This window comes from Bubalus kerabau, chromosome 1 (genome assembly GCF_029407905.1).
Source record: "Bubalus kerabau isolate K-KA32 ecotype Philippines breed swamp buffalo chromosome 1, PCC_UOA_SB_1v2, whole genome shotgun sequence".
Lineage (NCBI taxonomy): Eukaryota > Metazoa > Chordata > Mammalia > Artiodactyla > Bovidae > Bubalus > Bubalus kerabau.
This window is the reverse complement of record NC_073624.1, coordinates 183,874,520-183,895,115: the sequence shown is the minus strand read 5'-3', so window position 1 is coordinate 183,895,115 and position 20,596 is coordinate 183,874,520. Positions and strand designations below refer to the sequence as shown.

Below are 20,596 nucleotides of genomic sequence, written 5' to 3'. Positions count from 1 at the left end.
ACTCCTGCCACGGAAGGCCGACCCAGAGCTCCTCGGCCATGGTGGACGTGCAAGCACAAACCACCCACCAGGAAGCACTTCAGCTGTCTGGCCAAAGCGTGCGGCCCAGGGAACCAGGCCGGCGAGGGCGCCGATGTGTCCTGTTCGAGTGGGGGCAGCGGCCAGTGAACACCAGCACACAAGTGCAGGTGACTTAGGGGATCTGAGGACTGGAGACCTGGGGGAACAGCCCCGCTCCTGGGGAGGGGTGGGGAAGCTGTAGAAGCCATCAGGGACCAAGCCCAAGCCTTGGCGCTCGTTATGTGGGTGGTGTTTGGGCCTTTCTTGGCTGGCTCCAGGAAAGCCTGAGGGCACCAGGCACTTGTCAAGAAGGAGTGAGGGGCAGGGAGGTTCAGGGAGCCTGGCCTCCAGCAGGTGACTCAAGGTCCCTCTCTGCTCCCCAGAAGACAGCAAAGCGACAGCCCAACGGAACCCCCATCAGACACATGCTAAGCTTGGTATCAGGGTCCCAGGGAGCCCTGCCCACCAGTCTGTGGAGACTGGAGGCCTGGCCCCCCCGGGCTGCACCCAGGCCAAAACACTCCCGCCCCAGCCTCTGGGAAGAGGCCACATTCTTGGAAACTGAGGCAATCTGGTAAGGGGGTGGGGGGTTGGGGAGACCAGCGGGGCAAAGGCTGAGCAGCACTGGGAGCCTGATACCAAGCACCCATAGCCCCGTTTCCACAAGGCCAGGAGTCACCCTGCCAAGGGTCCAATACCTTACTGGTACACTGCCTAACTGTATTGATTAGCTCCTGGATAACCAGGTCGACACATTTCAGACAGGGCTCTTTCAGCTTGACGACCTGCTTTTTCACAATGGCCTCGAATGCCAAGTCCGGGGTGAAGAGCCCGGTCCTAAAAGCATCCGAACCCGGGGGCAGGGGAGATAAGTCGGAGAGAAACAAAGCATGGTCAGCAATCTCACAGGCACGGGCCAGGTTCCTGGGACAGCCAAGGTCATGGCAGGTCAGGGGGTCAGATGCCTGCGTCTGCTACCTGGAACCCCCCACCCAGGGCGATCTGAGGACCCCATGGCCATGCGAGACTGGACCAAGGGAGCTGTGACTTTTGTTGCAAAATGGTGGGGACCCAGGAGGTTCACAGGGCCCCCGTGACAGGGACAAATAAATGCTGGGTTCCTATGACCCAGTGCCACAGCTCTGACTCCGTCCGCACCCCCACCGCCCGCCCCAGGCAAATGTGCAGTGAGCTTTCTGCCTTGGCTGGTGACTGGGCCCTTGAACCAATGCTGAACACTGGGCAGCAGAAAGCCCTGGGGCCTTCAAAAGACAAACAGAACTAAGCACATCCACCTCGAGTTCCCTTGGAGACCCAGAGGGAGAGACTTACAGCTACTGCAACCCCCACCCCCGCTTCAGTCCTCACATTTGGGGTACCCAGAGGTTCAGGGGGACTGACTGGCCCTAGCGTGGAACCATGGAGATGGAGGGAACATGGCGCCTCCCCCCGTGGAACTTGCCTGACTCCGTGGATATTTTTAATGGCGTAGCTGATCTCCCGTCTTAAGTCTTTCTCATCGAACTCCATCTGAGAAAAGACAAACCAAACACATGCAAAGAGGTACCTGGGGGACCCCCCCCAAAATTCAGGTCTGTATCTGGGGAATGTTACCTCCTGTGCACCATTTGTAGTCACACGGTAGGATATTTGATTGGTCAAAAATGTTTAAAAACGTTAAAACTCAGTTTCAGCAAGGATGCTCTGAAACTAACACTCTTGCTCTGTTCGAAGAAAAATCGACTTATACACACATTCTTCTGGGCTATGTGGCAGGACAAATTAAAAACCTTTAAAAACATACTTCTACTACCACCAATTAGTTTTAAGTGCTCTGGGAATTTATCTTGAGCAATGAATCAACAATTAGCTACATCCCCAAAACAATCTATAAGTGTTCAAAAAATGTGCAATGCACCTAAATACCCCCAAATGGGAGACTGGTTAAAAAAGAAGATAGTGTTTTGCCATTGATGGTGCATGAAATGTATACACTAATTTGGAATGATGGCAATTATGTGAAAAAAGCATATAAAGAAGCATAATTTGTTCTTTTCTCCTTTCAGCTTTTGTTCTTCTTTGAAAAGAACGTGACTGGTTTTTATAAAGATGGTATGTGCTCACTGTAAAACCTGTACAACTTCCAGCAATTAAAACAAAAAGAAAAATCTCTTAATTCCAGTAGCCAGAGCTGACATTTTGTGAATATCCTTGCACATCTGTCTCTGCAAAGACACCCATCTCAATGTGTGTGTATGATTTCATATGAAGGATGTTATTTATAACAACTGTTATGTTCTGGTGCCCAGGCTGGCTCCATAGTCTTTTTCCCTTTCAACAGGGACATTTTCCCAGGTGAATTTACCTGTATGTTCTATGTATTTTGCAAAGAGCATGTATTCAAAGGAAAATGTTGGAGCTTTTCATATGACTCTGCTGGAAATCACTAAGCTCAGAGAAGGAGGCCCGTGGGGTCTACAGGTGGGAGCTCAAGACCTCACAGCCTGGGAGGAAACCAGGTTCAAGGTCAACTGAGCAGATTGGTCAAGGTTGAGCAGAGAGCCCAGCCCGCGCAGCGCTACCTTCACCAGCTCGAAGGGAAATCGCTCGTGGAAGATGCGATTGATCCGGGCGCCCCCAGAGAGCTCCAGTGTGTCCACCTGGTCTCCAGAGCCCTCTATCCTCTTCTCAAAGTCCACCCCAAACTGCTGGACCATCCTGTGAGGAAAGAGAAAACCTGAGTGTCAAAGCAGAGGCACTGACACGGCTCTGGAACTACGTCCCAAGTCAAGCCATGACTTACTTTCCTCCTTTTATTTTTTTGGGAACAAAATGTATGTGTGGGTCAAAAAAACAGACAAAATCCAGGCGCTGTCGAGGGCAAGCACTCGCTACATGCCAGGCCCCCTCCATAGGCCTACTATGATCATTCACTCATTGAACTGGGGACACGAGGGGCAGTTATCACTCCCTTTTGCAAGAGTGAGGTGTGGGAGAGGGGGGATCACAGTTCAGCAACCTCTGCCCTGAGGTTTGGCCTAATGCTGATTCTAACAGTACCTCCATGTAGGGTCACTGTAAGGGTATTTAAGGAGTTTCAAGACTTCATCAACTCAGAAAAGGCATCAATCTCAAAATGTACTATTAGCCTGGACACCTGACAAAAAAAGAAACATTCCGCCAATGAAGAGTGCTACTGCTAAGTCGCTTCAGTCGTGTCTGACTCTGTGCAACCCCATAGACAGCAGCCCACCAGGCTCCGCTGTCCCTGGGATTCTCCAGGCAAGAACACTGGAGTGGGTTGCCATTTCCTTCTCCAATGCATGAAAGTGAAAAGTAAAAGTGAAGTCGCTCAGTCGTGTCCGACTCTTAGCGACCCCATGGACTGCAGCCTACCAGGCTCCTCAGTCCATGGGATTTGCCAGGCAAGAGTACTGGAGTGGGAATGAATAGTAATCCACCTGAAATTTGCTTTCAGAGAAGTGAAGACTTTTTTTAGTGCACACGTAATTCATGAAAGGTGGTAAAACCACACCTGGCCCTTTAGAATGCAGCCCAGCCCTTAAAAAGTGTCTCAAGAGTATTGCTGATTAGGGCTGTGATGAAGTGAGTGGTAAGGAACTAAGATATTTATTAGTGTTATGGTTGTCTTTAACATTTCTAACTGTTTTCCCCCAGTCCTCTGCACTGTCCTAGGAATACGTTAAGGCTATATATTGTCACCCTGCTTATTTAACTCATATGCAGAGTACATCATGAGAAATGCTGGACTGGATGAAGCACAAGCTGGAATCAACATTGCCAGGAGAAATAGCAATAACCTCAGATATGCAGATGGCACCACCTTTATGGCAGAAAGTGAAGAACTAAAGAGCCTCTCAATGAAAGTGAAAGTGGAGAGTGAAAAAGTTGGCTTAAAGCTCAATATTCAGAAAACTAAGATCATGTCATCTGGTCCCATCACTTAATGGCAAATAGATGGGGAAACAGTGAAAACAGTGGGTGACTATTTTTCTGGGCTCCAAAGTCACTGCAGATGGTGACTGCAGCCATGAAATTAAAAGACGCTTACTCCTTGGAAGGAAATTTATGACAAGCTGAGACAGCATATTGAAAAGCAGAGACATTACTTTCCCAACAAAGGTCCATCTAGTCAAGGCTATGGTTTTTCCAGTGGTCATGTATGGATGTGAGAGTTGGACTATAGAGAAAGCTGAGTGCCGAAGAACTGATGCTCTTGGAACTGTGATGGGGGAGAAGACTCTTGAGAGTCCCTTGACTGCAAGGAGAGCCAACCAGTCCATCCTAAAGGAGATCAGTCCTGAGTGTTCATTGGAAGGACTGATGCTGAAGCTGAAACTCCAATACTTTGGCCACCTCATGCAAAGAGCTGACTTGTTTGAAAAGACCATGATGCTGGGAAAGATTGAGGGCAGGAGGAGAAGGGGATGACAGAGGATGAGATGGTTGGATGGCATCACGGACTCAATGGACATGAGTTCGAGTAGACTCCAGGAGTTGGTGATGGACAGGGAGGCCTGGCGTGCTGCAGTCCACAGGGTTGCAGAGTCTGACACGACTGAACGACTGAACTGAACTGAACTGAACTGAAGAAGCAGGTGTAGCTGGCACAAGGCAGGGTGCCCTCCCCCCATGCCTGTTCTCCCTGCAGCCTCCAGGGGGCGCCCATGAACACCTGAGTTAGGCCAGGTCCTACCAGAGCTCAGACACTCCATGGCTCCCACCATACTCAGAGCAAAAACTAAGTCCTCCCCGTGGTCTACGAGGCCCTGCAGGCCCTACCCTGTCCTGTCCTGGGCCTCCTTTCTTCCTACTCTCCCCTCACTTACTCCACTCCAGCCACATGGGCCTTCTCCAACACGCTGGATGCAATCCTGCCTCAGGGCCTTTGCACTGGCCAGCCTCCCACCCCCAGGACTGCACAGCCCCCTCCTCACATCTTCAGGTCTCTGCCTGACTCTTCACTGACCACTTGATTTTAAACAGCACCCCAAGCCTACCCTGGCACTCTCCAGCCCCTTCCCCACTTTGACATTTTGCCATTTCACGGATTATTCACATGTTCTTATTTACTTACCTTGTTTCATCCCTCTCCCCTCCCCTTTCTGAGCACATGGGGTGTCTGCCCCACACAGTGGAGCAACCCTGGTGCTGAGGACAGGGCCCAGCACACAGGAGGCTCTGGTGAAGGGTTTGCTGAACAGATAGATGGGTGGGAGCCTGTGGCTGGGAGGAGGCCCTCGAGCCTCCTGGGGGAGTGCCAGGCTGGGGGAGGGGCACGTACTGCAGCAGAGCTTTGGTCTTGCGTGTGGGGTCATCGGGCCGGAAGTTCTTGTACTCCTCCACCTCCTTCTCCAGGGACAGCAGCTGGCTCTGCAGCTTGCTGCGCAGGGCCGGCAGTGATTCCCGGATGTGGTTGGTCAGTTGCTGTGGGAGAGAGGTCAGAGGTCAGCATAGGCAGGATGCTGAGAAGGGGCAGACCTGCTCCATCCCCAGCCTCATAGGACCAATGGAAACCCTGAGCAGCAGGGAAGGTGACACAGCCTGGTCCACAGCAGTGCAAGGCTGCAGACAGCCCACGGGGACCTGGGAGAGGGCAGATTAACTGGGCCGTGCACACCACGGATCAAGAGAGCAGGACCCAAGTGCTGGCCGTGAACAGCCAGTGTCACTCACTGGAGAACAAAACAAAGTCTAGGAAGGACTTCCCTGGTGGTCCAGTGGTTAAAAATCTACCTTCCACTGCAGGGGTCGGGGGTTTGATCCCTGGTCAGGGAACTAAGATTCCACAGGTCGTGGGGCAACAAAGCCTGTGTGCTACAATTAAGAGCTGATGCAGCCAAATAAATAAATAAATAAAGTTTTAAAGGCTACGAAGCCACTGCAGGACCCAGGCACGGGAGGACTGACAGACAGGCCATGGTGTATGGACAGACCACAGGAATGGGCCCTACAAACTATGACAGAAACAGTTCTCCGAAAAAAACACAGGACACATGTAGGATGTGATCCCTTCTGAGAAGATGGGGAGAATTGAGAGCACATTTTCATCTGCACAAAGAGTGCAGGATGGTTCATGAGGGTCATGAGGACCCTGCCCGCAGACCCCCGTCTATTATTTGGTTTTTAACCATGGGGACTCGTTCGTTATTCACAAACTTTAAAAGGAGGCAGCGGTGCAGAAAAGATTAGGTATTGAGCCTTGAGATCAGCTGTTCAAGAAAAACCTAGAGACTTCCCTGATGGTCCAGTGGTTAGAACTCCTCGCTTCCACTGCAATGGGCGTGGCTTCCATCCCTGATCAGGGAACCAAAATCCGGCATGCCACATGGCATGGCCAAAACAGAAACAAGTCAGATACGGAGCAGCGGGTAAATATATTAACTGTTCAGGTGGCAACAAGGAAGATGGAAAGGAGAGAACAGGAAAAGAGAGGAGGTGGGGCACATGGGATGAGCAGGCAGGAGGGAGGCCGGCAGTCCAGGCACATCGGCCCCTCCAGTGTTTATGGTCTTGAGAAAGAAGCCCAGGAAGTGGTGACACGGGCCGTCTGGGGGTGGTAGTGGGGGCGCCTGTCACGGCATGGGAGGAAGTGGAACATTCACTGTATCCGGACTGTCTTTTTTAAAAATACTCTTTCAAAAGAGAAAGAGAGAAGGAATGAAAAAAATAAAAGGCATAAAATCAACTCAAACCACCAAATGGAAATGCACTGGTGCATTTTGTCCTACGAGACAAAAGAAATGACAAACTATTGAGGTAGGAGAAAGGTGTGCAGGAGCCTCACGCACTGAGGCCTGAATCTGACGGTCACCCCAAAACCCTCTGTGACCAGGGGCCCCTTCCTGGGGGAGCTGCAGGTCCCCAAGGGTGGCAGTCCACTCACTCTGGTCCCTGTCGCCTTTCTGGGGCATGACCCTGTTTAGCTCATGGGGCGATAGAGGGGCAGGGGGACCCCGTTCTGGGAAGCACCGGGATGTGGGCCCAGGCTTCCAGGAGGCCAGCTGGGCTCTCAGAGGAGGCCCCAGGCACCTGCAGGCAGTTTTACTTCCTTCCCCTCCCCCCGCCCCCTGCCCAGGCAGACCCCCGCTTCCTTTCCTGCAGGGCCCCTCCCACCGGACACTCACTTCCCTGTTTGTTCTCCTGAGAGCTATGCTCTGCCTTTCCGCCCTCTGCCAGCCCTCATTGCTTCCTAACACTTGAAGTGTTCCTAGCCTTCATCTGGGGATTTGTCCTGAGTCAGTGCCCCCAATCAGAAATATGCCTTCCCCTGGCACTTTCCTGGTGGTCCAGAGGTTAAGATTCTGTGCTTCCACTGCAAGGGCACAGGTTCGATCCTTGGTCAGGTAACTAAGATCCCACATGCCATGTGGTGTGGCAAAAAAAAAAAAAAAAAAAAAAAGAGAGAAATATGCCTTGCCCCCAGGATAGGGCCCAGCTCCCCGACTGGCACTGTGTCCCACTGAGGCAGGAAGAACTTTTACATTGTTACCCTGCGGCCCCAGTACCGTAAAGCACAGAGGAGGGATAACTCATAACCCCAAGGCCACGGAGGACCACACTGCCTGCTACTCCACAGCTACATAACCCCACATCGGGGATCTTACTCTCAGAGAACCTGGCACGCACGCAAAACAATGCCATTAAACAGCAGCCCAATCGCTTCTCGCCTTTTGGCTAAGATCAAGTGTAAATATCAGCCCTTTATTGACTGGGAGCCTCAGAAACCAGCCACGTGGCTCTCCAAAAAGAGCCTGGCTAAACAGACGAGGACCCATGTGTTCAGGGGCTTCTACAGGGCCACAAAGAAGAGTGAAGAAGGCTTCTATAGGGACAGAGCTCCAGGAGATACTGTTGAGTTAAAAAAAAGAAAAGGAAATGGGGGGCATCCCTGACTACGGATAAAGGGGGAAATGTGCTTCTCAGAAGTCTTTTCTGCATTCATGGACAGAGAGAAACTCAGGCAGTGTTAACCGTGGTGGGTGAGAAGCAGGGGGACACGGCGCTTCACTGTATTCTTTTGAATCCGCCTGCCAATGCAGGAGACAGAGGTTCAATCCCCGGTCTGGGAAGATACCACATGTCGCAGAGCAACTGAGCCCATGAGCCAGAACTACGGGCTCAGTGCTCTAGAGCCCGTGGTCCACAACAGGAGAGCCCACTGCAATGAGAAGCCCGCGCACCACAACCAGAGAGCAGACCTCTGCTCAGCACCGTAAGAGAAAAGCCCACACAGCAACAGGGACCCAGTGCAGCCAAAAATACATCAAATAAATAAAGCTACTTAAAAAAAAAAAAAGAATATATGTATGTATAACTGAGTTGCTTTGCTGTACAGAAGAAATCAACACAACATTGTAAATCAACTATACTTCAATAAAAATTTTAAAAAACAATGGTAACAACAGTAGTGATGGTAGTAATACCAACACTGACTCTTCTCCAGGCACTGATTCATGTTCACTGAACTCAACTCTGCTAAAATGAGTGCTGCTCTAGACTAACGCCAGCACCACTGTGGAACGCAGCTGCTTGCAGTGCACAGCCTCAGCAACCGCACAAAATCCTCACCGTACCTGATTCAGCGTCTTCTGCAGGTGCGGGGTGCCCATGCGGTCAGCTATGTGCCGGTAGGCTGGGTGGGAGAGGAAAAACTTCCTCTCGGCCGCCAGTGCTGTGCGGATGTCCTTCTTGCCCTCAATATCCTTCTGGCTGCGGTTGACCACTCCAATGTAGCCTGTGGAGAGAGAGGGTCAGGTCATTACAGCGCCAGGCAAGCCTAGGAACCCAGACGCCCACTACAGGCCAGCCATGAGGCTGGGCAATATGCAGGTGTAGATGTGGATCCTGCCCTACAGGCACTCCCAGATGAGGTGACAAGCCTCATGAGTTACTCAGAGGCAACACTGGGAATGCAAACACAGAGCGACCTAAGTGTTTGGAGGAAGGAGAGATTACATCAGCCTGGTGAGAGAGACTAGAGAGAGAACAGCTCAGGAGATGAAATCCATAATCTGAGCTTTAAAGACAGAAAACAGTATGTGAAAAAGAAGGCCAATGGGAAAAGCTAATCGTGCCAGATATTAAGACCTATTCTAAAGCGATTGTATCTGGGGACTTTCCTGGCAGTCCAGTGGTTAAGACCCTGTGCTTCCAATGTAGAGGGCACAGGTTCGACTCCTGGTCAGGGAACTAAGATCCACAAGGAGATCAAACAGTCCATTCTAAAGGAAATCAATCCTGAATATTAATTAGAAGGACTAATGCTGAAGCTCAAGCTCCAATACTTTGGCCACCTGATGCAAGGAGCCGACTCACTGGAAAAGACCCTGATGCTGGGAAAGACTGAGGGCAGGAGAAGAATGGGGTGACAGAGGATGAGATGGCTGGATGGCATCACCAACTCGACGGACATGAATCTGAGCAAGCTCTGGGAAACAGTGAAGAATAGGGGAGCCTGGTGTGCTACAGTCCACGGGGTCACAAAGAGTCAAACACAACTTAGTGACTGAACAACAACAACAACGGTTGGCAAAGAAACTAAGTCTGGTGGCCACCAAAATGAACTCCCTAGGGATTCATAGATTTCCACAGAAAACATAACTGGAAGAACTTAAATGGGTGGCTTTTCAAAACTACTGTATTTGTGTTAAAACTGTCTGAACAGAACATAAGCAACAGTTAATTGTAAGTGTAAGAGAAGTGGGGCTTATACAGGAGGGGGTTGGGAGCCAGCTTCCGAAACAACAGTTTAAGGTACCATTTGGCAATTTTTTTTAAACACAAAAAACCATTAGCATGAGAAAACTGCTTTGAAAAGAGGATCTACAATATTTGGACATAAAGGAGTTGGAAGAGGACGAGGGAAGGGGGATTCAAACAGTCAGCAGCCCCAAGTGTGGACACAAGGCACCCCACCGCACAGGTGCACGAATGGGCATCGGGGGAAGCAGGAAACTTAGCCTGGTGGCCAACACGTGGGAGGCGCTCAGCAGATGTGCGTATTGTTGTCCACATAATGAAAGCTGGAAAGGTGACCTGGGCCTAGGTGGCGAAAGGCCAGAAGTGATAAACACACATATCTGTACCCCCTTCTCTTAGCGAGGACCGATGTTTCTTTGGAGAGGAGGGCTGCAGCCCCAGCCAACTATCCTGCCAAGTCGTGTGCAGACCTGACGGTTTCTCGTCCTCTCTGGAGCTATCAAGTCCACCTTACAGATGAGGGAAGCGAGGTAGGCCAAGGAGGGGCCCCTTGCCCACATGGTCACATGGAGAATCAGTGGCAGCAAGGTGTGAACCCAAATTAGTGTGAAGGGCAAAGAGCAAGGGGCAGAGATGGTGTCTGGCTTGTTTTGTGGTTCCTTTTGTTAACTTAAAAGAGAAGGATCCAGGGACTTCCCTGGTGGTCTAGTGGTTAAGAATCCACCTTGCAAAGCAGGGGACACGGGTTCGATCCCTGGTCCGGGAGGATTCCACATGCCTCGGGGCCACTAGGTCACGACTACTGAAGCCCGCGCGCCTACAGCCTGTGCTCCATAACAAGAGAAGCCACTGAGAAGCAATGAGAAGGCCAAGCATCCCAACTGGAGAGTAGGCCCACTCGCCTCAACTAGAGAAAAGCCCGTGCAGCAAGGAAGACCCAGAAGAGCCCAAAATAAGTAAAACAGAATAAATAAATTAAAATTTTTTAAAAATCTGAAACTCCACTAAACACGAGGCTGATCAGCTTCTGTCTAGATCTAATTACTTGTTTGCAAGGAACTATAATTGGCCAGATCCCGAGTGAGGTGCACTGATCGAGTGGCTGGAGGGGGAGTCGTTGGAACAGAAACGTAGGTGTTTGTGTGTCAAATGACAGGGTGCCTGGATTTGCTTCATAATCCCCCAGGAAGGGAAGAACAACAGGAGAGGATATTCGGGATAGTGAGGATTAGCTGTGTGTGATGAGCAACGAGGCTGCCCTGGGGGAACACCTCACATTTTTCTCTCCACGTGAGAAAATGCTTGACAGCAAGTACTGAACATTAAAAGGTACAGGGGCTTCCCCAGCGTCCAGTGGTTAAGATTCTGTCTTCCAACACAGGGGATGTAGGTTTGATCCCTGGTCAGGGAGCTAAGATTCCACATGCCTCAAGGCCAAAATTCCAAAACAGAAAAAAAAAGAAGAGGAAGGAGAAATATTGTAACAAATTCAGTAAAGCCTTAAAAAATGGTCCCTGTCCAAAAAAAAAAAAAAAAATCTAAAAAAAGAAAAATTACAAATCCTCAGGCACCCTTAGGACGGAGAGCCAGAGCAGTAACTATGGGGAGGAGCTGAGTGATGGGTGATTTCAGTTTTCTTCTCCTGGACACTTCTTTTTGTTCCCCAAATGAGTAGTTGTTCACCATATAAATGAAAAAGTAATGTACACACATCAGAAGAAAAAGCTAGGCCTTCCCTGGCGGTCCAGTGGTTAAGAATCCACCTGCCAATGCAGGTGACACGGGTTCGACCCCCTCCAGGAAGATCCCACATGCCACGGAGCAACTAAGCCCACACCACACAACTACTGAAGCCTGTGCACCCCGGAGCCTGTGCTCCAGAACAAGAGACGCCACTGCAATGGGAAGCCTGCGCACGGCAACGAAGAGCAGCCCCCACCTGTCGCTACAATTAGAGAAAGCCCACACGCAGCAGTGAAGACCCAGCACGGCCAAAAAATAAAATCTTTAAAAAAAAAGAAAAATATACATGTGTTCACTTGGGCAGAGAAAAAGAAGGGTCTACAATGGGACTGAGAAGCAGTTTCTTCTGGGCAGTGGGAAAGTGGGACGGTGAATGCATTTGTGAGCATTTGCTGAGGTTTCAGGAAAGACAACAACCAAAATGAGTCGTTTTCCCAAAGCAGAGGCGCCCCAGTCTCCTGTGGCTCAAGCCCACCCATCCTGGTCAACCCCCTGCCCCGCACCTCTCCTCAAGGGGAGTAGCTTGTTCTCCAGGACGTCCCGGGCATCCGTGCCTTCGTCCATCAGGTCGAGTTTGGTGATGACGCCAATGGTCCGCAGGCCTGAAAGAGCACAGAGGTCAGAGGGCACCATGAGGAAGGAGCTCAGGCGACCTGGGCCACCTGGAGTCCAGCTGGGTCCCCACTTCCAGACCGTGTGACCAGCCTAGACCCTAGTTTCCCTCATGTCAAATGAAGGCAGTTAACACACCAATCTCAGGGGCGTGTCCAGGCAATAAACCCGGCACAGGGCGCATGTTCAATCAGTCAACGCTGGCCATCGTCGGTCATGGGTACGACCAGTCTTGCTGCTGCAGAATCTGGGGCAACCTTACCAAACACGAACCCCGGGTCAGTATCTCCATGCTATACTTTCTGAGTGGCATGCAGAGTTCCAACGTGACATGCCAACCTGAGACAACGGTTTCCAGGGTTACCTCTCATCTGAATGGCCAGAATGACACTGTGGACACCATCCTATGGAATTCCTCCTCATCCCAAACTGCCCTAAATCGAGGGAACTCGGCCAATCCACTGTCCCCCACTGGTGCCTGAGGGCCCCCTCTGTGTTAGCCATGTGTGTGTGTGAGAGAGAGACACGTGCAGGGGACAGAGAGAAGCCCAGGGAGACCTCTGGGGGGGCTGCTAAAGTAGGCGTTAAGCAGGTGCCCTGGTGTGCCCACCTGCCCACATTCTGCTATGAGATCATGAGCTGGCATCACCTTTTCGGAGGTCAAAGGAACCACCACTGCAAGCACCCACAAAGCTTGTGTGGGGTGGGGAGGGGAGACGCAGCCCAAGGTAGAGGGATGTGATTGGGGGAGGGGAGGTCCAAGATCAGAAACCCAAATGTTCAAGAACAAGAGAAAGAAAGCAGCCAGCTGCCCGACGGATGGCGACTGACCTGTGTCCCTGTGGTAATGGGCAAACACACTCACACAACAGAAAGACAAAGGAAGGTCATCCCTCTTTTTTTTCATCCCATTTTTTAACACGTGAATTTATAGGGCTTCCCCAGTGACTCAGACGGTAAAGAATCCGCCTGCAATGCAGGAGACCCAGCTTCAATTCCTGGGTAGGGAAGATCCCCTGGAGAAGGGAATGGCAACCCACTCCAGTATTCTTGCCTGGAGAGTCCCATGGAAGAGGACCCTGGCGGGTTACAGTCCACGGGGTGGCAAAGAGTTGGACACGACTGAGTGACTAACACTTTGACGTGGAAGAACAAACTCTGAAAGAATGTTTGCCAAGTGGGGCCACCAGCATCTGCAGGGGGAGAGGAACTGTCACGGTTTAGGGTCTGATGTTTCACAATGGTGCCATTTAGGGGTAACCATCATGAATATTTTCAAAGTTAGACAGCTACTTTTTTTCCGGAAGAAGGTCAGCAACAAGTTCACAAACAATGCTTAACCATTTTCACCCCTACTTCCCCGCTGCCTGATCAGCCTCTGTCCTCTGATCAGGACATAGTCACATCCATGTCCTGGTATTGGATTCGGGGGACAGGAAGGCCTGGGGGGCTATGGGTAGAGGGTGCCCTCCCAGGAAAGTGAACCTCGATGACTGTGGGAGCAGAGCTGGCAGAGCCCTGAGCTTCGAGGAGCTCGCAGTCCAGGGCAAGAAAGGAGCCACTTTCACTGCCTGCCTGCCAAGCCTGTGAACTGGGGAGCGTGAGGCCACAGAGCCTATCTCCCCCAGCTCCTCATTGGTCCCTAACTGCTTCCAGAATGCTGTGGGATTCAAGCAGTCAGCAGACAATTCGGAAAATGTACTTGTGTGTGTGTCAGACTCTGCTAACCCCCACCACTGTCAGAATACACCCAACTCCCCACCGCAGCCCAAAGACCCAAAGCCCAAAGACTGGCCCAGCCGCTCCCAGCAGCCTCCCCACCTTGTCCGTTAGCTCACTCTGCTCCGGCCACCCAGGCCTTCCCACTGTGTCCTGGGCACGCCAGCCTCTTTACCATCCACTGTCTGTATTCCCGGACCTTGCCCCTTTTAGTAATTCTGGTCCTGCCTAAAACCCCCCCATCCTCAGAGGCCTCAGGCTGCCCCCTTCCACCCCAGCTTCTCTCAATGGGCTCCGTTTTATCCCCGTGCTTGCCACTGCCTGAAGTTATCCCATGTGCATATTTCCTTGTTGGAGTCTGTTGCTCCCACTGGTGGCAGGACTCCCTGTCAACTGTCCCCTGCAGCATCCCCAAGGCCGTAACAGATCCCGGCACACAGCCAGGGCTTACCTGACATTTACTGAACGAAGGCCCGGAACCAGAGATGACCCAGAGATGCCCAAGTCTCCACCACTCCCTACTGCCCTACTGGCTTCACTAACTCGTCCTCCTTTCACCTTTCCCATCGGCCCCTGAGCACTGATGCGGAGACCCTCGGTCCTCTCGGCAGCTCTCTAAGTCAGGACTGCAGTTCTTATTTCAACAGGAGGGACCAAGCCTCAAGGGGGAAGAACAACTTCTCGAAGTGGGATTGGGACTCCCATCTGTGCCCAAAGAGGCCTGCATTCTTCCTACACCCAACTCCCTACACTAGCTCTCTGCACAGGCAAAGCAAGGACCAACTTGCCAAGGGGGAATGCTGCCCGCCACACACTGGCCTCCCAGTGGACACCCTTCTAGAACAGCTGGCCCTCATGGGAAATGCGGTGTCCCAGGCCTTTTCTGGGGTAAAGTGTGAGTCAAAGAGATCGCTAGTGATGCAGAGTTGAGAATGTGGGGCAAGTCAATATGCTGAGAAGTGTGGGAAAGAGGGAGCTGCTGCCACGGGGCTTGGCAGGTACCTTGAGGATCGACCTCCTTGGCCAGCTTTAGGGCGTCTGAGTTGGCCAGGTCCATGTTGGCGGGGGTGACGGCAAGGATGAGGCTGCTTTCCCGGCTGATGAACTGCAAGATCATGTCCTTGATCTGGTACTCGATATCCTGGGGCTGGTCCCCCACGGGCACCTTTGTGATGCCTGGGAGGTCGATGAGGGTCAGATTCAACACTACAGGGGAAATCAGAGAGAGAGGCCATCAAGAGCCGGGAGCAGGGGAGGCATGCATAGCCCTGGAGAGACCTGGCCTGCTTCCCCCAGTGCTGGGCGTCAGGCACAGGATTATTCCTGGGTTTCAACTGGATCCTACCTTTTGACTTGATAATTCCCTCTTAGGGTCCCATCCTATGGACACTCTCTCTGTACTCTATTTCAGTGAGACAGTTTTGTTTTGTTTTAAAATATTTATTTGACTGCATTGGTTCTTAGTTGCAGTATGTGGGATCTAGTTCCCCGACCAGGGATTGAACCTGGGACCCCTGCACTGGGAGCTCGGAGTCTTAGCCACTGGACCATTAGGGAAGTCCCAGTTTGTTTTTATTTTAATGAAGTCACCATATTATTTTTTTCTTATTGAAGTATTGCTAAAGTACAATACTGTATGAGTTTCAGGCATATAACACAGTGATTCACAATCTTTAAAGGTTATGCTCCATTTATAATTATTCTCAGTGATACAATTTTAAATCTGGATACTTGCATGTATAGATTGGAATCGCTCTCAAAGGTTAAACAAGTTTGCATGTGCATTATGAGCACATTGATTCAGTCAATATCAAGGAATTATTAAAAGCAAAAAAGAAGATTCTCTGGTAAGAAACACACTCTGAGGGACTACCCTGGTGGCTCGGTGGTTAAGACTCTGTGCTCCCAACGCAGGGGGTATGGGTTCGATCCCTGGTAGGTGATTAAGATGCCGCATGCCCACATACTATGTGGTGCGGCCAAAAAAATAAAAACGCGTTCTGAGACGCACTCATACAAGAAGAGAGACATCAGTGACTTTTCTGTCGGGCTATGATTTGAGTAAAAGTAGCGAAACACACATATGTGATGTACCCACATATTCATAACTGACTACATATGCACGGTATATCATTTGAAGAACATGAAAGGCATCTTTAATTTTGAAAGTAGGGTAGATTTTTGCTGGATATACCTTTTTTATAACTTCTGAATATGCATCCTGTACAGGGATCATTTATTTGAAAATAAATTTATTAAAAAACTCATCACAGGGACTTCCCTGAGGGTCCAGTGGTTAAAACTCCACCCATCCAATGCAGGGGGCACAGCAGGGTTCGATCCCTGGCTGGGGAATTAAGGTCCCACATGCTGTGGGGTGTGGCCAAAAATTTTTAAATAAGATAAATAAAAGTTCATATACAAAAGAATAAATAAATAAATCACAAAGAACCCATACTGAGGTGTTAAGAGTCGGCTCGAATATTCATCAAACGCCATTTAAGTCAGCAGTCCATGCTGCTGAGTCAAAGGCTGTGTGTGGCTACAGGTTGCCTGTTCTGTTTACACGATGCAGTTTTAAAATCTGGACCTTATGCAGAAAAATCTGGCTTTCTGCCTCCTCTTGAGGAACCAGAAGACCTGGCTGCCTTGGACTGGCATCACTGGGTGGACTAGATTTACCGGGGAGCCAAGCTGTGGTTACTCCCTTAAAAGGAATATACGTGCTGCAATTAATTCGCCCCGGGCCCCACCACTCCCGACAGTCTCCCTGGCGTGCTGTTTTTCTTGGAGCCGAGGTAGAGTTCTCCGTACCACGTTCCTATCAGATGTGGATCAAGAGGGCTCTGTGTATGTGTGAGGAAAACCAGGAAGGGGCGTATTCTTCATGAGAGTGAGGCTGCCCCGACCCGTGACTGGCCCATTGTCAGCTTTCCCCTGGCCCAAGTGAGGGGAGTTTGCTTCCTACCGTGTGGCGAGTAGATCCGCAGGTTAATGGGCACTGGGGAGATGCCTTTGTTGGTCCCCGTGACCCTGTCAGTCTCCGCTTCGATCTCCTGTCGGACTTCCTCAAAGTCTGTAAACTTTCTGGACTTGCAGTGCAAAAACTCGGCATATTCTGAAAAGGGAAGAAAGATGCTCCAAGTGAGAAAGAGAAGCAGTCTTGCTGTGGGTAGGTGGGGGGAACCAGATGGCCTCCTGGGAAAAGAGCTTTGTCAAGTAGAGAAAGCGAAGACTCAGTCACAGGCCCTCCAGGAAACTGGGGAGCAATGGATTCATTCCCTTGACAGGTATTTGAGGGAGGCCCTCCTACAGATCACGCTCCCTTCCAGACCTCGGGTACTCCACAAGGTGCAAAAGTGGCAAAAATGCTGACTCTGGAATGCACATTCTCATGAAGCATTTTGCAGAACTACACAGTTTAAGTCATGACATATTACAAGTAAAACAAAAATAAAAAGCCCCACAAAAACCAGCATCCAACAGCTGGGTGTGACCAGCAATTATTCTTTATTCTTTATCAACCTGCATCCCTTGGAACACAGGGATGGATGACTGATGAAGCTTTTGCTCCAGTGTTATACATGAGATAGTCCTGGGTGATGACACAGAACCTCCCTCGTGTGGGTCACAGTTTAAAGCCGCTGCCCTGGTGGGATGCTAAGCGGCCAGCGCCCTCCAGGGTAGCGAGATCCCCAGCGCGTGTCCCTGGGACTCACCATTCTCCTTCCCCAAGGCACCCCCACCACGGCTGGCCTCACCAAAGCCCTTCTCGCTGTCCTTCCTTCCTTCCTGGCTGTTCATGGGGCCCTTAGACACGACCCTCTCAGAAGAAATGCTTTCTGGCCTCTTCAGGCCTTCTAAGCCCAAGGCGACTGAAAGCCATTATTGACACTGAGATGAAGGGAAATAAAGAAGTAACTAGAGGAGCTTCCTTGGTGGTCCAGTGGTTAAGAACCCGCCTTCCAGAGCAGGGAACCCGGGTACAATCCCTGGTTGAGGAACCAAGATCCCACATGCCTCGGGACAACTGAGCCCACACGCCCCAAATGAAGATCCCACGTGCTGCAGCCAAATAAATAAATTTTAAAAATCAATATATATTTTTTAAAAAAAACTGACTGATCATAGTGCTGGTCCTGTCATCAAGGTAGAGAAATCCAAAGCAGAGACGTGGGTAAAGCAGGAAGAAAAAAAAACTTTTATCGCAGGACACATGTGCTGAGTTGATGGGTGTTCACTGTACAATTCCTGACTTTTCCATGTGTCTGAATTTCATAGTAAATGTTGGAGCGGGGGAACTTTCTAGGCCCAGAGATCACGGCTCCTGCGAGTGATGCTACAAAGAGGGAAGTAAGTTTGGCTGGTAAACAGCCTAAAGAGCTAGTTCATGACAGAGATGTGAACATGTGCACTGCTTCTCAGTGTAAAAAACTGGAAATAGCCTCCATGTCCACCAGGAGGAGACCTGGCTACACAAATCTCAGCACAGACATAGCTACAGCTGCATCAGAACAAAGAATGGAGAAAGAGCCCCTCAACAGAGAAAGGCCAGGCAGGTCGAGAATCTCTGCCCGGAGGCATAACACAGCAGAAAGTCACGAGTACAAGGAGGCCTGTCATTCCATCTGTCACCTAACAAATGCTTGCTTGCTCTGGCCAGGCCCCATCTGTGGTCCCATTTGCTCGTCACAAATCAGCAGCTTAGCAGGTAGGCATCTCCATGATGCCCATATCACAGATGGGAAAACTGAGGCCAGAGGTGGGTGAAGCAAGCTGGCTCAAGTTCACCAGTAGAGCTGGGATTTGGAGCTCGGATAATCTGTCTTCAGACAGTGGCTCTCAAGTCACGTGGGCTTCGTGAGGCCACAAGCAGACTCTTCACCTCTCTAACCTCCGTTGCAGGGGTCGGGGGACTCTGTGGGCTCAGATCAATATGGACACTGGTCACCGGGGAGAAGGGCGCTGAGGACACTGGTTGGAGGGTGCGGCATCAACCACCCCACCCCCATCAGCTGACCCAGTTCCCAAGGACAGCCCTCCATGGGAACAGGAGGAAATACTCAGCTACTCTCGGCTGCTCTTCCTGCAGCCACCTCCAAAAATGGAAAGGCCCTCCAACCCCCAGAGCAAACCTCAGTTCTCTTCCCACTCAAGGCCGAGGGCTCAGCATTCGCAAGATACGCCTCCCCCTTCCAGGAGGGCAGGGGGATGGAGGATGGAACAGGGTTGGGGACCAGGACATAGGCGCTGTCCCTTGCAAAACCTCCCCTGCCAGGCCTGCTGTAGCTCATTTCCTCCTCCTCCAGGGCCTGCCTGCCTGCTGTCTCTTCCAGGGAGCCTTTCCTGACTCCACGCCATCGGGCACGCCATCCTGCATCTTGGACCTCCTCTCCTGTCAGAGCCAGGTCACCCTGGGTTCTGTTTAGGGGACCCAGTAGGTGCTGGCAGCCTTCCCTTCTGCCAGCCCCTTTGTGCGAGTCAAAGATGAGCAGGAGATGTACTAGAAAGCCATAACATCTTCCCACAAGGTCAGTAGACAGCAGAAATCATACCCTCTGTGCCCAAGAGGAAGGTCCAGGAGTCAGCCAGGCCCATCCCTCACCACCTGCCTTCTCTCCCTGGGTTCCTCGTCACTTGAGGACCGTGTGTCAGACTCCAGCATCAGACCAAGGTAAGAAAGCTCCTACAATCATGCTTCCCCACCCACCCCGAGCACTGACCCTTTTAAAGCCAGACCCTGGCCAACTCTCCTTGAAATCTTCCCGAGCTCCCACCTCACCCCAATAAGACCCGGTCTTCACCAGCACCACAGAACCCTACTAAGGTTCCTCCCCCAGCTTCTAATCTCAACTCACGCCCCTCCAGCCCCATGGGCGTGGTTTCTCACTCCAAGCCCTTGAATTCCTGCCTCAGGGCCTTTGCACTGGTTCTTCTCTCTGCCTGCGGACACCTGCATGGGTGCCTTCCTCTCCTCCTTCAGGTTTCTGCTCAAGTGTTCATCTTCTCCCACTCCCAAGTAAGACGACAAACCTCGTCAGTTTCTTTCCCCTTTCCCTTCCTTAGGATCCTCCAAGTACCCACCACCTTCTAATATGGTGGACCTTGTCAGCCTGTGCATTTCCTCTGATCCCCAGGAGGAGGCCGACCTACAGGGCAGGGACCTGGATCGTGTTAATCTGCGTCCCGGGGCACAGGGCTCTGAGCACACAGGAGGCGCTCTGCAACTACATGCACAACAAAATGGACGCTGGAGGGCAACACGGCCCCTGCCTCAGCTTCCGGGAGGTGGCCCAGCGCCCCCACGGCCACCAAGTGGGACACCCAGGAGGCTGGACAGGAACAGGGTCTGGTGGGGTCACCTGCCGTCTTCCCAGTGCACTTCTTATCAACACAGGCCCAACCCAGAGCCAGGAGCCTGGTCTGATGGGGGAGATAGGCTTGGCACAAGCAAGTCACAGCAGGTGCTTGGGGAACTCAGCCAAGAGTCCCAACATACCAGGAGGGGCCTCCTAGAGCGGGTGGGAAGAGATGGTATCCACCTCATCTCTCTGAAATGAAGACCTTCCCCCATGCCCTGAGGAGGCTCTGGACCCAGCGGGGTCTAGGGGGAAGGGGGGAGAAAGCATGGGGGTGTCCCCACTGGCCAGGCTACCCCTCTGTGCCTCAGTTTCCCCATGAGGAAAGTTAAGATATGATGCAGGTAGGGATGTCCCTGGCAGCCCAGTAGTTAAGACAC

At 51.3% G+C, this 20,596-nt stretch overlaps 1 protein-coding gene across 12 annotated transcripts in view; it reads right to left on the bottom strand.

The window, feature by feature from the left end:
- Positions 1 to 20,596, bottom strand: part of DNM2 (dynamin 2) — an 89,410-nt gene that overhangs the window by 29,499 nt on the left and 39,315 nt on the right. For 8 of the 12 annotated variants that reach the window (XM_055544788.1, XM_055544733.1, XM_055544753.1 and 5 more), the window contains exons 3-10: positions 16,826 to 16,975; positions 14,860 to 15,063; positions 12,030 to 12,128; positions 8,658 to 8,818; positions 5,366 to 5,508; positions 2,643 to 2,778; positions 1,523 to 1,590; positions 759 to 897 (exon numbers count right to left, since the gene is read on the bottom strand). In XM_055544788.1, the coding sequence (XP_055400763.1) occupies positions 759 to 897; positions 1,523 to 1,590; positions 2,643 to 2,778; positions 5,366 to 5,508; positions 8,658 to 8,818; positions 12,030 to 12,128; positions 14,860 to 15,063; positions 16,826 to 16,975 (1,100 nt within the window). The remainder of the gene's footprint in view (positions 1 to 758; positions 898 to 1,522; positions 1,591 to 2,642; positions 2,779 to 5,365; positions 5,509 to 8,657; positions 8,819 to 12,029; positions 12,129 to 14,859; positions 15,064 to 16,825; positions 16,976 to 20,596) is intronic. The other 4 variants (XM_055544743.1, XM_055544778.1, XM_055544804.1 and 1 more) reach the window with 1 other exon arrangement.